Source organism: Pongo pygmaeus, chromosome 15, assembly GCF_028885625.2.
Source record: "Pongo pygmaeus isolate AG05252 chromosome 15, NHGRI_mPonPyg2-v2.0_pri, whole genome shotgun sequence".
In the NCBI taxonomy this organism is placed as follows: domain Eukaryota; kingdom Metazoa; phylum Chordata; class Mammalia; order Primates; family Hominidae; genus Pongo; species Pongo pygmaeus.
The window spans coordinates 105,240,983-105,258,328 of record NC_072388.2 but is presented as its reverse complement, the minus strand read 5'-3'; the positions used below and the strand labels follow the sequence as shown (position 1 = coordinate 105,258,328).

Here is a 17,346-nt window from a genome sequence, read left to right as displayed (position 1 = left end):
CAATTGCATAATTTTTTAATTCTGCTTGATGTCCTGGCACAGAGTTGTGTTTTCTATAGGTATTTTTCAATAAATCAAGAAAATACATTTTCCACTTTCACTGGTTTTTCTCCATGTGCAGAGACCTTGAGTAGATCATGTCTGACTGTGTTTGTCTGTTTTCACGCTGCTGATAAAGACATACCAGAGACTGGGAAGTTTACAATAAAAAGAGTTTTATTGGACTTACAGTTCCACATGACTGGAAAGGCCTCACAATCATGGTGGAAGGTGAAAGGCACATCTGACATGGCAGCAGACAAGAGAAGAGAGCTTGTGCTGGGATCTCCCTTTTTACAATCATCAGATCTCGTAAAACTCATGCAGTATTACATGAACAGTGCTGGAGAGACCCGCAGCCATAATTCAATGACCTACCACTGGGTCCCTATCATGACATTGGGAATTATGGGAGTTGAATTCAAGATGCAATTTGAGTGGGGATAAAGCCAAACCATATTATTTTGCCCCATGGTCCCTCCCAAATCTCATCTCCTCACATTGCAAAGCCAATCATGCCTTTCCTACAGTCCCCAGAGTCAACTCATTTCAGCATTGACTCAAAAATCCACAGTCTAACATCTCATCTGAGACAAGGCAAGACCCTTCCACCTATAAACCTGTAAAGTCAAAAGCAAGTTACTTCCTAGAAACAATGGGGGTACTGGCATTGCATAAACACACCCATCCAAATGACAGAAGTTGCCCAAAACAACGGGGCCCCATGCAAGTCCAAAATCCAGCAGAGCAGTCAAATATTAAAGCTCCAAAATGATCCCCTATGACTCCATTTCCCAAATCCGGGTCATGCTGATGCAACAGATGGTTTCCCTTGGTCTTGGGCAGCTCCACCCCTGTGGCTTTGCAGGGTACAGCCTCCCTCCTGGCTTCTTTCACAGGCTGGTGTTGAGTGAATGTGCCTTTTCCAGGCACATAGTGCAAGCTGTCAGTGGATCTACCACACTGGGGTCTGGAGGACGGCGGCCCTCTTCTCACAGCTGCACTATGCAGTGCCCCAGTAGGGACTCTGTGTTGGAGCTTTGACCCCATATTTCCCTTCCTCACTGGCCTAGCAGAGGTTCTCCATGAGGGTCCCACCGCTGCAGCAAACTTCTGCCTGGACACCTGGTGTTTTCACACATCTTCTGATATCCAGGCAGAGGTTCTCAAGGACCAGTTCTTGACTTCTGTGCACTCACTGGCTCTACACCACGTGGAAGCTGCCAAGGCTTAGGGTTTGTACCATCTGAAGCCATGGCTTGAGCCCTACATTGGCCTCTTTCAGCCATAGCTGGAGTGGCTGGACACAGGGCACTAACTCCCTAGCTGCACACAGCAGGGGCATCCTGGGCCTGGCCCACAAAACCAATGGCTGGAGTGGCTGGAGGCAGGGCACCAAGTCCCTAGGCTGCACACAGCACAGGCACCCTGGGCCTGGCCCACAAAACCACTTTTTCCTCTTAGGCCTCCAGGCCTGTGATGGGAGAGGCTGCCATGAAGACTTCTGACATTCACAGGAGACATTTTCCCCGTTGTCTTGAGGATTAACATTTGGCTCCTCATTACTTATGCAAATTTCTGCAACTGGCTTGAATTTCACCTCAGAAAATAAGATTTTCTTTTCTACTGCCTTTCCAGGTTGTAAATTTTCTGAACTTTTATGCTGTTTCCCTTTTAAAACTGAATGCCTTTAACAGCACTCAAGTCGCTTTTTGAATTCTTTGCTGCTTAAAAATTTCTTCTGCCAGATATCCTAAATCATCTCTCTCAAGTTCAAAGTTCCACAATTTGCTCCAGTTCCCAATGAGTTCCTCATCTCCATCTGAGACCACCTCAAGCTAGACCTTATTGTTCATATAACTATCAGCATTTTTGTCAAAGCAATCCAACAAGTCTCTAGGAAGTTCCAAACTATCCCATATTTTCCTGTCTTTTTCTGAGCCCTGCAAACTGTTCCAATCTCTGCCCATTACCCAGTTAAAAAGTCACTTCCATATTTTTGGTTATCTTTTCAGCAATGTCTCACTCTACTGGTACCAATTTACTGTATTAGTCTGTTATCACACTGGTCCCAAGACTGGGCAATTCACAAAAGAGAGAGGTTTATTGGACTTACAGTTCCACATGGCTTGGGAGGCCTCACAATTATGGTGGAAGGTGGAAAGCACATTTCACATGGTGGCAGACTAGAGAAGAGTGCATGTGAAGGAAAACTCCCCTTTTTAATCCATCAGATCTCATGAAACTCATTCACTATCACGCGAATAGCTCAGGAGAGACCCATGCCCATAATTCAATCACCTCCCATCAGGTTCCTTCCACGACATGTGGGAATCGTGGAAGTTACAATTCAAGATGAAATTTGGGTGGGGACACAAACAAACCATATCACTGACCTTCTCCACATCATCTCTCATGACCCCAGAGAAAGAGCAGAGATTTGTCTGTGGTAGGAGCTGCTCCTGTGGAACTTAGAGGCTGCAGAGGACCCCAGTGCAGTTTTATGGAGGGAGAGAGTTTTCCCATGTCTGGGAACTTCTATCATACCCACTGCCAGAGATTGCTGGTTGGCTATAATTGAGGGGTTCAGAAGTAGATCACCTGGTAGCCTCTCTCACTGCAGCTCCATTGTGTAACTTACCACCAATGGCCTTCATGTAAGGACTCAATGTTAATTGTTCTGACCTCATTTTCTTACCTCCTTTATTTGTAAGTTTGGTTACAGATTTTTTTTTTACTTTAATTTCAGGGATATGTGTGCTGAACGTGCAGGTTTTAGTTTCTTATTCAAGCCTTATAATTGCTCAACTGATCAGGAATAATACAATATGTGTGCAGTTTTGGGGAAATATAAATGAACATCCATGCAAAATTTTTTGTTTGGATATGTCAGTCAGTTACACCCCTATGAACATAATAGCTGGTCCTCACCAGAAATTGCTGGTCCTCACCGATCTCAAAAGCATCTAGATCTTCAACTTCCTAGCCTTGAGAATTCAGAAAACAATGTTTATGTTATTTCTGAGCCACCCATTTAATGGAGTTCTGTTATAGCAGCTGAAACAGACTAAATCATTTACCAAGTCTCAGTAAGGGCACTGAGGGTCCACCATGCATGAGAGACAAGCATTACTCTCCCATTTGCAGCTCAGGATGACAGAAGCATGACCTTGAGCTGATCTAAAAAGAAGATGTGTCTTCCTCTCCCTCAGATCTCAGTTGAAGCCATGGTGTCACATCTCTGTGGTGGAGACTGAATTCCAGTCTGTGATGTAATGGATGCCTGCCTCCTCCCATTGTCACTTACGAGACAGAGTTTCCATGCCATGCGTTATAGACCAAGAACCAAGAAGGACTCCAATTATTCTCACTCCTGCTCACTTGTATGGCAGAGGTTCTGGGGATATTCCTGGGACAGGCATAATGAGACTATTTAAGTCCACGACTCCCAAACAGTTTTATGCTCTTAAAGCAGGAGTGTCACTCTGAGATACATGAACAGTTTCATGTGCACTAAGGCAGAGGCTGTTATATTTTTATAGGTAAAGATGCATGGCATAAAGACAGAGATACAGCACTCTCGAAATTGTGTGACTATATTTGCAGTTGACTGTGAATAATTTCTACCATGAAGTCATCCTAAAACACATAATATATTTTTACTGTAAGTAATTAATGAAAAGCTGACAGCTCCATGAGAGCAATATCCACTTGGTTTAGCAGAGAGAATGAGAAATAGCATAATTTAAGAATAATCAGTTAAACACTGTGCCATGTGCCTGTATTTTCAACTAGTTAGGATGCTGATGTGGGAAGATCACCTGAGCCCAGGATTTCAAGGCCAGCCTGCAAGATATTGCTAGACCCATTTTCTTCAAAAAGAAAATAACATTCTAGGTCATGACAAACCTCAAAAACTGACCTTCTAAATAGGAATGAATTTAATTGCATTAAAGTGTGGATCAATTGTTGACACAAAACAGTGGCACTATGCCAGCAACGAGTACAGAATAACATCCAGTTGTTATGTTAGGAGATATAGACTCCTAAAAAGAGACACCAGGTAGAGGCTGTCAAAGGCCTCACTGCCTAATGACTGCTTTTCCATTGATACTGTGTGTATATCCCGGAGTACACCTGTGAATGAGGACATCATGTCTTTCATAGTGTGAGGTAAAGCGACATTACTACACATCTGACAAAGGATTGATCAGAATATACCAGGATCTCAGACAACTCTGTAGGAAAAATATCTAGCAATCCGAATAAAAAGCAGGCAATATTTAGCTCTTAAAATAAGACTTTCAAATTGCAAACAGGCATATAAAATGTGCTGTGCAACACTGATCATCAGAAAAATGCAAAACAAAACTACAGTGAAATATCATCTCATCTGATTTTAAAATGATTTCATCCAAAAGCCAGACAGAAACAAATGCTGGGAAGGATATGGAGAAATGGGAACACTCCTAACCTGTTGGTGGGCACTTAAATTAATAAAACCGCTATGGAGAACAGTTTAGAGTTTCCTCAAAACCTAATAATAGTGTTGTCATATAATCCAGCAATCCTGCTGCTGGCATGTACCCCCTCCCACAAAAAAAAGGTTGTTTGCACTACCATGTTTGTTATAGCACTGTTCGTAATAGCCAAAATTTGAAAGCATCCTAACTGCCCATTAACAGATGAATGGATAAATAAAATGTGGTACATATAGCATATGGATTAATATTATGCCATAAAGAGAATGAGATTTTGTCATTTGCAACAACATGGATGAAACTGGAGTTCATTGTATTAATTGAAATAATCCCAGAACTGAAAGACAAACTTCACATATTCTCATATATTTGTGAAAGTTAAAAATTAAGACAATTGAACTCATGGAGATAGAGAGTGAAAGGATGGTCACCAGAGGCTGGGAAGGTCTGTGGTAGATGGGGATTATTGGGGATGCTCAATGGATAAAAAAAGTGGTTAGAAATAACAAATAATACGTAGTATTTGATAACACAACAGACTAAGTATAGTCCTTAATAACATAATTATAGATTGTAAAATAACTAAAAGTGTATAAATGGAATGTTGGTAACTCAAAGAATTAATACTTGAGAAGATGTAGAAACCATTCATCATAATGTGATTATTATGCAGTTCCTGCTGTATCAAAGACAGGTACCCCATAAATATACACATGTACCATTTACCCACAAAAATTCAAAATTAAAGTATTTATGTATCTAATCTTCTGTATCTATATTACATTAAACCTAAGAAGATACTGGTTTCTTCACACTACTGAGATCCACATAAACATCCGTAGCCTTCTTTCTTTGCCTGTCCATAATCTGACATTCAAAAATGAGGAAGCCTTTCCTATCATATGACATTAATTTACTTAGTGCACAATTTCAAAATACACAAATTGTGTTAGAATTATTAAAATGACCCTTGTTGAAAATATGTTTATCAACTAGAATACAGTGCTTATATGCAGCTTATTTATATTTTACAATCACAACATCAAATTCTTTCCAAAGATACTTGTTTCTGATATTCATGCTCCCCTTTCTGCAGTGAAATTAGTTCAAAACTGTTTATCATTGTTAGATATTTTTATACAGCTTTCATTTTATTCTGTGTTTCATGACCAGCTAAATACTTTTGAAGTTGTATGCATTTAGGTTAACACTTTGTCTCAAAAAATTATGAGTTCTCACAAATTATTTATGCCTTGTGTTTATCATTGAATACCATGAAAATAGTTTCACTGTGATTAAAAAGTGTGTGTTTCACCTAATCCACACACCTTCTCCCCAGATTCCTGGAAAACCACAAAGGTTTACTGGACCTATATTTTTGTCTTTGGCAAAATAGCCTGGCTATTCTCTTTGCTTCTTCTGCAAAGCATCAAGATTCACCTTCACTGACTACAGCATTTGTTGGGCCCAGAAGGCTGGAGGAGAGGGGCTGGAGTGGGTGGTAGCCATGAGTGACCCAAGTGGAAGTTCTCAGTGGTGCTCTGCCCCAGCACAAAGAAGATTCACAGTTCCTGGGGACAACACTTAACATCACAATCTCCCTTAAAATTATCTACTTGAAAGCTGAGGAGTAGGCAGTGTATTACTGTGAGAGACACAGTGAGGGACATATGCGTGAGTCTAGACACAAACCTCCCTGCAGGAAGACAAGAGGGGACTTTGTGGTAAATTGTGCTCAGAACCACCAGGGGACACTCAGAACCACTAGGAGGCACTCAGGATAGCAGGGGGTGCTCAGGATGCCGTAGGGTGCTCAAGACCAGCAGGGGGCACTCAGGACACCAGGAGACACTTAGGACATCAGGGGTCGCTCAGGACACCAGGGGGCACTCAGCACAAGCAGGGGCCACAGAATGACAAGGGTGCATTCCAGACCACCAGGAAACACTCAGGACCAACAAGAGATTCTCAGAAACCACCTGGTGTAACAGGACCACCTAAAGGCCCACAAGACAACCAGGAGACACTCATGACCACTGAAGAACATTGAGGACACCAGGGGTTCAGGACCAACAGGGAGTGCTCTGGCCACCATGGGGCTTTCAGTAACCATGAGGGAATCAATCACTCAGGACACCACGGTTTTCTTAGGAGGCAGATCCACATCAAGGTGCCTGGGGAAGGTGACGTTTGCTTTTAGACCTTGCTGATTCCTGAGCTGGTCAAGCAAAAGTCTCCCCAGGATCTCTCACTATTTCTTCCTTGTAACCCATGGTTACTTTCACGTACAAATCATTAACTTAGGACAGGAATTCAATTCAACTTTTCACCCTGCATATTTTTAGAATAATAATAGCCATAGTAATTCAATGTGTTTTGATAATAAGAAATTGTGTATGCCTAATTCAAACTCTGGTTCCATGCATGGGTTTTTGTTTCTTGTGCTGTGCCAGTCACACTACAGTCAATGCTTTTCTAATAATAACTCAACAATGTCATGGTGTTAAGTTTCCTTTCATTTTGTCTGCCATTTGTGGAGATGAAACACCACTTTCGCGGGTCGGTTCCTCCACTTTGGTTGGGTTCTGGTCTTCTGCTCTTCACACTGTTTCTCCACCTTCCCTTCTGTCAAATCCTTTTGTCTTCCTCAGTCTTGTGGCAAAGAAGCAACAAATCCATTTATTTTGTCTCCTCCATGTCTGGTGAATCTGTTCACTTCTCTTCATGATCACTGAACCCAACCATATTTAGGATAACAGTTCACCTTAGAATATGCTCATGTAGGCCAGGCGCAGTGGCTCACTCCTGTAATCCCAGCACTTTGGGAGGCCAAGACGGGTGGATCATCTGAGGTCGAGTTTGAGATCAGTGTGGCCAACATGGCAAAACCCTGTCTCTACTAAAAATAGAAAAATTAGCCAGGCATGGTGTCGGGCACCTGTAATCCCACTACTCGGGAGGCTGAGGCAGGAGAATCACTTGAACCCAGGGGGAGAGGTTGCAGTGAGCTGAGATCATGCCACTTAACTCCAGGCTGGGCGACAGAGAGAAACTCCATCTCAAAAAAAAGCATATGCTCATCTATCTGCAGACTCTCTGACCTCCTCACCCTTTTCTAGGGTCCTGCAGACATCACCCCACAACATCCAGTCCTTTTCCTAAGTACCACAGAGTGGGCTCTGCAGCTCCTGCTGCTCTCTGTGTGCTCAGCACTGAGGCTCACTAGTGCTTTCATGATAAGTTCAAATCCCAATGTGTTTGCAGACTCTCAGACCACCCTCTAGCAAGCTGCCATTGTGAGTGCATTCTGGGGATCCTGGGCTTATTTCAGTTCCATATTGCTGGATGTTCTCTAGCATCCAGGCGTATTGGCAAACAAACATCTAGAATTTGTATTGAAAATTTGTGCAAAATCAATGGTAGAAAACAATCCTAATTTCTAAATAAGAACATTTTATCCTGACTTTATAAAAACACAATGTGAATTTAACCAATAATGTAATAAAATGTGTTTAAAGTGATGTTTATCTTATGTTATTAGATTCATTAATAATTGGTATTTTAAAGTATACTGATAGCATAAATGACAAATAAACCAACACAGTGATTATACATAAACACCATTGTACATTAATTAATTTGGCAAGAATGGCATTTATTTTCATTTCTACAACACCTTGCCTTTAAATATATTTGTTAATTGGCGTTAGGATAGTGAAACAATCACACAGAACAACAAGATTTTGGAATATTACATTATACTATAAAATAGTACATTCAGTTCAATTCTATAATTAAAATAACATTAAATAAATTCATGTTTTGGTTTGGTATTTGGATATGTGTTCATTTTTGTATTTTCTTTTTTTGTATCTTTTGTAGAGATGGGGTTTCACCATGTTGGACAGGCTGGTCTCAACTTTCTGACCTCAGGTGATTTATTGGGGGAACCCACCCCCAATATTTCAACATAGGGTCTTTCTATTTTCCTTAAGTGTCGGTCAGTCTGAGAAATAAAGAGAAAGAGTACAAAGAGAGGAATTTTACAGCTGGGCCACTGGGGGTGGCATCACATATCGATAGGTCCGTGATGCCCCGTGAGCCGCAACACCAGCAAGTTTTTATTAGGGATTTTAAAAGGAGAGGGGGTGTATGAACAGGGAGTAGGTCACAAAGATCACATGCTTTAAGGGGCAAAAAGCAGGGCAAAGATCACGTATTCCTTCCCCAGGGTATTAATTATTAATATTCCTTGCTGGGAAAGAATTTAGTGATATCTTCTCTACTTGCACATCAGTTTATAGGCTCTCTGCAAGAAGAAAAATACGGCTCTATTCTGCCAGACCCTGCAGGCAGTCAGACCTTATGGTTATCTTCCCTTGTTCCCTAAAACCGCTGTTATTCTGTTCTTTTCCAAGGTGCACTGATTTCATATTGTTCAAACACACATGCTTTACAATCAGATTTCATATTGTTCAAACACACATGTTTTACAATCAATTTGTACAGTTAAACCAATCATCACAGGGTCCTGAGGTGACTTACATCCTCAGCTTACAAAGATAACAGGATTATGAGATTAAAGAAATTATAAAAGTATTGATTTTGGGAACTGATAAATGTCCATATTAAAATGAAATCTTCACAATTTATGTTTAGAGATTCCAGTAAAGACAGGTGTAAGAAATTATAAAAGTATTAATTTTGAGAACTGATAAATGCCCATATTAAAATGCAATACCTAGGGCCAACAAAGGAGTCATATTAATATGAAAAATAATAGCTGAATATTTTGGAAATGACACATGCAGTAACAAATGTCTATATGAAATTAAGAAGATATTGGCACAAAATTGCAAAAAAATTGACATAATTATGCTCACTACTGGTTTATAAAATGCCTATAATAACACTTTTTAAATCATATTATAAAAAATAAAATAACTATATAAATAGCACTCTCTTTGCTTGATTTTAGTATTTGGTGCTTCACATGTTTTTTGATACAAATAAACACTGGTCATTTTTTGATGGTAATTTCAATATTTTCTTCTAGAATACATGTTCATAAATGTAATTGAAATTATATAATTTCCAGAAACTTATTTTGTCGGTTGTGGCTTGTATTTTTATGATAGTCTTTTTACATTTATATACTTTTGATTCAGAATAATTATAGATAAAAAATAGTTATAAAGTTAATGCAGTGTGTCCCCACTCCAAGTATCTCCTAAGATGAATATCCTCCATCATCATAAGACATGGTGTTAACACATTTACATTGATAAGTGTAAATATATTCAATACCAGACCTTATTTTATTTACCATTTTTCCAATAATTTCTATTGTAAATGAAAAATAAAATTCTAAGCTTCCTCAAACAACTGAATGAACCCAACCCTCAGCCAAGGGGATTTCAAAGTAAATTCTAAAACTTGTTCCAGCAATGAGGAGAAAGTGAGAGGTCAGGCATGCCTCATTGTATGCTCCTCTCTTTGGAATTAAGGCACCAGTGGCCAGCATTAGTACTACAACAAAGATCTTAAGACGGACAAAACTATATTTTTGCTATAAACACTCTCTATAGCAAAAAGACACCAAATTACAACTTGATTCTAGTATAGCATCACATGACAAATAGCAAAACCTAATGATCTATTCTCTATGAAATCTGCTACCTGGAGGCTTCATCTACATAATAAGAACTATGATCTCCAGGACCCCTTACCTTAATCCTGACACTCAATTGTAATGATTGTATTACCTTATATTTCAACCAATTGCCAATCAGAAAATCTTTGAATTCACTTATGTCCTGGAACCCTGTGCGTAAACTTTCCTACCTTTCTAGACTGCATAAATGGCATAGCTCACATGTGTTGATTAATATCTGCCTGTAACTTCTGACCCACTAAAATATATAAAATCAAGCTGTAACCAAAACATTTTAGACACATGTTCTCAGGAACTCCTGGGGTTGTGTCATGGACCTTGGTAACTCTTATATATCTCAGAATGAGCCATTTTAAATATTTCATAGTTTGTCCCTTTTAGTGGATATCTTCTTTTCTTTTTTTGGGGACAGAATCTCTCTTTGCTGTTGCTTTTGTATATTTGTTTGTTTCCAGATTCCATCAAGGCCATCAGTTTGAATTCAGTTGTCTTGTTCCTTTATTCTCTTCTGGTAAATGACAGTTTGTATTTCTGAAGTTTTCTAGTTGAATAGTTTATAGATAAAAATTTATCAAGTAGGTTGATAGTGCCATTTGGGACTTTTATATCTTTACCTATTTAGTCATTGCTTGTTTTGTCAATCACAATGAGTGTTGATTTCTCCATCTTCTATACATGTTAGTCTATTTTCTCTTTCCAAATCCATTTATTAGGTCTTTTAAAATGGATTTTGGAAAAGTTGATCCTATTATTTTATGCAATATTTCACTTGAGTTGCAAAGGTATTCTTTTTATGATTATTTTGTCTGAAATTAACACAGCTATTCAAGTTTTCTTTGGTTTATATTTTCATGGTATATATTTTTCCATCTTTATTTCTTCTCTGTGAATATGTAAAGAAGTTTTCTTGGAGAGAGATAATTGCTGGGTCTTTTTTTTTTAGTCAACTATGAGGAATTATTTTTTAATGATATTACCCTTTTGTCCAATAATTGTTGTTCTGTCTTTTTACAATAATATGTATTGTTTCTATTAAATTTATTATTTAATTATTATGTGATGAATATCTTATTGGTTACCATAAGGATAACAATAAGATGTTTCTATAATTGAATTCTAATTCAAAAATGTAGTACTCCTTTTTTTTTTATTTTTTATTTTTTTGAGGTGCAGTCTCACTCTGTCACCCAGGCTGGAGTGCAGTGGCAAGATCTCGGCTCAATGTAAGCTCCGCCTCCTGGGTTCTTGCCATTCTCCTGCCTCAGCCTCCCAAATAGCTGGAACTAGAGGTGCCTGCCACCACGCCTGGATAATTTTTTGTATCTTTAGTAGAGACGGGCTTTCACTGTGTTAGCCAGGATGGTCTCAATCTCCTGACCTTGTGATCTGCCTAACCTGGCCTCCCAAAGTACTAGGATTACAGGCATGAGCCACCGTGCCCAGCCTACCCCTTTATATATAGAACAGAGATATTATAACTATATATGTCTAATTCCTCTTTTCTATCCCTTTTTTTATTTTCTCAGTTTGTAGTTACATATGCTATAAAAATGTAATATTGGCCTTTTTATAATTGCTTTACACATTTATGTAATAAAGAAAATACAAATGAAAAAACTAAATTTAAACCTCATTTTTTCATTGTTGACAATTTTTATTTTTTGGATACATTCAGGTATTGGATGTATATCATATGGCTACTCATCTAGAAACTCTGCTAAAACGTCTATGGAAAGATTAATATGCTGGGAATAGATTTTCTCAGGATTTGTTTGTCCGACAGAATATTTATTTGTCTTTGATTTATCATCTCAAGAGACAATGTCAAGAAGATGCTGTTTCTGCAAATGGGCAATCTGCAAACCAAGGACACGTCACTATATTACTGTGCAAGAGAAGCGCATGAGGAAAGGCCAGTGTGAAACACAAAACTCCAGGGACTCCTGGGCTAATGAGGGGCAGGGGGCGCTCAGGACCCACTGATCAGTCAACCAGAGAGCAGGGTGCACATAAAGGTTAGGACTGTTTTCCTGCAAGTATAAAAACAGAAAAATACTCCGTCTGACAGTTTCTCCAAGGAACTTCTGTAATTTTAGAATTCTGTGCCTACCAATGACATCTCTAAATTTTTTTTTAAAATATTATGTTTTGAGGACATACTCTCACATGGACAAAACGCAAATTGAAAGAGAGATGAAAAGCCCTCAACCATAGTTGCCAAAATTGGAGACCTGTAGAAGCTCACTGGTACCTGTTGAGACTTCTCCAATCACACTCAGAACAGAGACCTTAGTGGGTCTCCCTTAGAGTAGTCATTAAGGATGGTGGTAACAGCCTAAAGATGGTGGACCATGGTCAGTGTCATATAGAATATGGGGACCCTCACAGGTTTTTTGTCTGACCCTTCTCCTGACACTAAATTATGCAAATTAATATCAACACTGATCTGGTGCTTCTTTTGATTCTAATTTATTTTATTTCTTTTTAGTTGTCATTCTCACTTTTCCTTTGGATTTTTCTGCTCCCTGGAAAAGGTAAATGTGGTCTCCATGACCTCAATTCAAGGGCTGAAGCCCCTTTCCTGTAGCTCAGCTGGAGCTCAGGCTGTGGCTACTGCAGCCATGTGGAAGAGGCTGAAGGGACTTTCTTCACTCTCTTGCTCAGGACCATCCACTGTATTGTGTGCAGGCTTCTCTGGAAATGCAAGCAGCCATTTGTAGTGAAAGAAATATGCTTGTCTGGTTAAAATGGGAGGTGGATGTAGAATTAATTGGCTGCTACATAAACTGTCCTTCTCCACCAGTGCTTTTAGGATGAGATTGTGAAATTTGTAATAATCAAAATGGAGTCACATATGTTAAAATCCTGACAAATGGATTCAGGAAGTGTAGGAGAATTCTTACACACATATCCCTGACAACAAGAACTATCATGAAATAGTTCTTGCAAAAAGACCAACATGACCTCATAATCGTGACTTCTGCAAAAACTTCTACTCAGAATCTACTTGTCCAGCCTTAGATTAATGCCATCTGAATTACACTGATCATGTTACTATCACTGCTCCTCACCACAGATGCAATACCCTCCTGAGTCCTGAAACCTGACTCCATCCTATAGAGTAGGGCACAGATGAGGGGAATGCAAATCTCCACCAGCTCCACCCTCCTCTGGGTTGAAAAGCCGAGCACAGGTCCCGGCTCAGTGACTCCTGTGCCCACCATGGACACACTTTGCTCCACGCTCCTGCTGCTGACCGTCCCTTCCTGTGAGTGCTGTGGTGAGGGACTCCCTCAGGGATAAAACATCTGTTCTCTCCTTTGTGGGCTTCATCTTCTTATGCTTTCTCCACAGTGGTCTTCTCCCAGGTCACCTTGAAGGAGTCTGGTCCTGCGCTGGTGAAACCCACACAGACCCTCACGCTGACCTGCACCTTCTCTGGGTTCTCACTCAGCACTAGTGGAATGGGTGTGGGCTGGATCCGTCAGCCCCCAAGGAAGGCCCTGGAGTGGCTTGCAGTCATTTATTGGGATGATGATAAGCGCTACAGCCCATCTCTGAAGAGCAGACTCACCATCTCCAAGGACACCTCCAAAAACCAGGTGGTCCTTACAATGACCAACATGGACCCTGTGGACACAGCCACATATTACTGTGCACGGAGACCACAGAGACACAGCCCAGGGTTCCTCCTGTACAAGAACCCAGGATCCTTCTCAGTGGTGCTCCCTCCCCACTGATGCAGAACAGGAAAGTGCAGCTGAGATGCCATTTCCTGCCAGGGCCTGCGTTTCCCATCCCCATTAGATTCAGAGCCCTGTCTTCCTCCTTCTTCTTTAATAATAAATGGCATGACTCCTGCTAATGGTTCATAGAAGCAGAAGCTGAATCTTGTTTGACAAAGATTCAGTGTTACATGGAAATGTCCATGTTACCTGGGCCAGATGCATCGCTGGTATGTGGCCACCAATTTCTTGGGCTCATACTACTCCAAGGGGCCGAATACAAGACAGCAGAACATATGCCTTTATTAAACTGCAGGAAATGACACTGGAGAAAAATGTGGGGATGAGAGAGCAGGAGGAATTGTGAAAATCCAGATAATAGCTTTTCTTGTAGAGAGAAAGGTGCACTAATAAAGTAATTTTATAAAACAATAAAACAGATGGAATGTGTCCTCATCATGGATTGTCTCACAGTGACAGTGCACAGATAAATTTCTAAAAATGTCATAGGGTAGGTGTGACAGACAAGGCGTATTTCCACACAGGGAGCCCATAAAAACCCATGCAATTAAAAATCCAGCTTTTAGAAAGGGAAGTGCCTCAACTTGACATCAGAAACCCACCTCAGTGACACGCGCCTGTAGTCCCAGCTGCTCTGGAGGCTGAGGCAGGAGAATGGCGTGAACCTGGGAGGCAGAGCTTGCAGTGAGCCGAGATCACGCCACTGCACTCCAGCCTGGGTGACAGAGCGAGACTCCGTCTCAAAAAAAAAAAAAAAAAAAAAAAAAAAGAAACCCACCTCAGTGAGTCTGAGGAGCAATGTGGAAAAGAAATGGAAAATTCAACAATACCTTTCTTATGAAAATCCTAGCTCATGTTTCAACATGAAACATAACTGTCTAAACATAATTTTAGGAAAACCATCCCATGGCAACAAATCACTACACTCAAAAGCTACTGAGCTAACAGAGTTCCAGCAGTGAGCAGGTCAGTGCTGAAATTCCCGGAGAATCAAGGCTCTCAGGTACATTGTACAAAACCCAGAACTGAGCCACACAATCTATGGTCAAGTGATCTTTGACAAAGTCAACAAAAATATGCACGGCGAAGAGGACATGCTCTTCATGCTATGTTGCTGGGACAATTGGACTGCCATATGCAGAAGAATGAAACTGGACACCAACCTCTCGGCATATACATAACCAACAGAAAATGGACTGAAGACTTGATTATAGGACTTCAAAATATAAACGCACTCAAAGAAAACACCAGGAGAACTCCTCTGGACATTGGGCTTAGTAAATAATTTACCACAAAAACCTCAAAAGCACAAGCAATAACATCACAAACAGATGAATGTAATTTAGTTAAACTAAAGAGCTTCCACACAGCAACAGAGTGAACAGACAAATTGCAGAATGCTAAAAAATATTTGCACACATTGCATCTGGCAGGGGACTGACAGGCAACCTAAAAAATGTGAGAAAATTTTCACAACCTACTCATCTGACAAAGGGTTAATAACCAGAATCTACAATGAATTCAAACAAATTTACAAGAAAAAAACAAACAACCCCATCAAAAAGTGGGTGAAGGACATGAACAGACACTTCTCAAAATAAGACATTTATGCAGCCAAAAAACACATGAAAAAATGCTCACCATCACTGGCCATCAGAGAAATGCAAATCAAAACCACAATGAGATACCATCTCACACCAGTTAGAATGGTGATCATTAAAAAGTCAGGAAACAACAGGTGCTGGAGAGGATGTGGAGAAATAGGAACACTTTTACACTGTTGGTGGGACTGTAAACTAGTTCAACCATTGTGGAAGTCAGTGTGGCAATTCCTCAGGGATCTAGAACTAGAAATACCATTTGACCCAGCCATCCCATTACTGGGTATATACCCAAAGGACTATAAATCATGCTGCTATAAAGACACATGCACACGTATGTTTATTGCAGCACTATTCACAATAGCAAAGACTTGGAACCAACCCAAATGTCCAACAATGATAGACTGGATTAAGAAAATGTAGCACATATACACCATGGAATACTATGCAGCCATAAAAAATGATGAGTTTATGTCCTTTGTAGGGACATGGATGAAATTGGAAATCATCATTCTCGGTAAACTATCACAAGAACAAGAAACCAAACACCGCATATTCTCACTCATAGATGGGAATTGAACAATGAGAACACATGGACACAGGAAGGGGAACATCACACTCTGGGGACTGTTGTGGGGTGGGGGGAGGGGAAGGATAGCTTTAGGAGTTATACCTAATGCTAAATGACGTGTTAATGGGTGCAGCACACCAGCATGGCACATGTATACATATGTAACTAACCTGCACATTGTGCACATGTACCCTAAAACTTAAAGTATAATAATAATAATAAAATAAAATAAAAAGCAAGGAAATGAAAAAAATAAAACAGAATTTACAGGGAACTGAAACAACCCCACCACAACAACAGCTGTGAAAAAACAAATAATCTCACTAAAAATTGACAAAGGACATGAGTAGGAATTTTTTTAAAGAACACATATAACTGGACAAGTGCTAAACATCACTGATTATCAGGGAGATGCAAATTAAAACTGCAAAGAGATATCTTACACCAGTCAGAATGGCTACTATAAAAGAAGCAAAAATAGCAGACACTGGTGGCGATCAAAGGCAAAGGGAAGTCTCAGTCACTGTTGGTGAGGATGTAGATGAGCACAGCCTCTATGGAAAACAATGTGGAGATTTTTCAAAGAAATAAAAGCAGAACTACCTTTGATTCAATAACCCCATCATTGGGTAACTACCCAAAGGAAAAATAAATCATCATATCAGAATGATAACCAGACTTTTGTTTTCCTGCAGAACTATTCACAGTAGCACATATATCAACCTAAGGAATTAACCTGTGTCTTACAACAGATAATTTTATTTAAAAAGTCACACATATATACAATTAAATACTATCCAGCCATATTAAGGAATGGAATTATGTATTTTGCAGCTACATGGATGGAATTCAAGGTCATTATTTTAAGTTTAATAACTGAGAAGTAGAACAGCACACACCACATTTTTTCACTTATAAATGGGAGCTAAGTAATATGTGTGCACAGGGCCATAGAGAAAGGAATGATGGACATTGCAGACTCAAACATGGGAGAGCAGAAGTTGGGAGAATGGTGAGAAATTACTTAAAGGGTACGATGTACATTATTTGGATAATGGATACATCAAAACCAAGACGACTATGCAATATATATGTAACAAAATTGCAGTCACTCCCCGTAAATTTATACGTATAAAATAAAAACAAATACAATTAAAATGTGAAATTATTAACAGTTGATCAATAATCTTGAAAATTAAAATGTGTGATTAATAAATGAAAATAATTTTAGTTG

The 17,346-nt window shown here is 39.6% G+C and overlaps 1 gene segment (V, D, J or C); it reads left to right on the top strand.

Moving 5' to 3' along the window:
- The window catches only part of LOC129012387 (immunoglobulin heavy constant mu-like), a 227,694-nt gene that overhangs the window by 10,957 nt on the left and 199,391 nt on the right, over positions 1-17,346 (top strand). Inside the window, 1 exon segment of the C gene segment in view lies at positions 7,491-7,517. Within this exon segment, the coding sequence occupies positions 7,491-7,517 (27 nt within the window).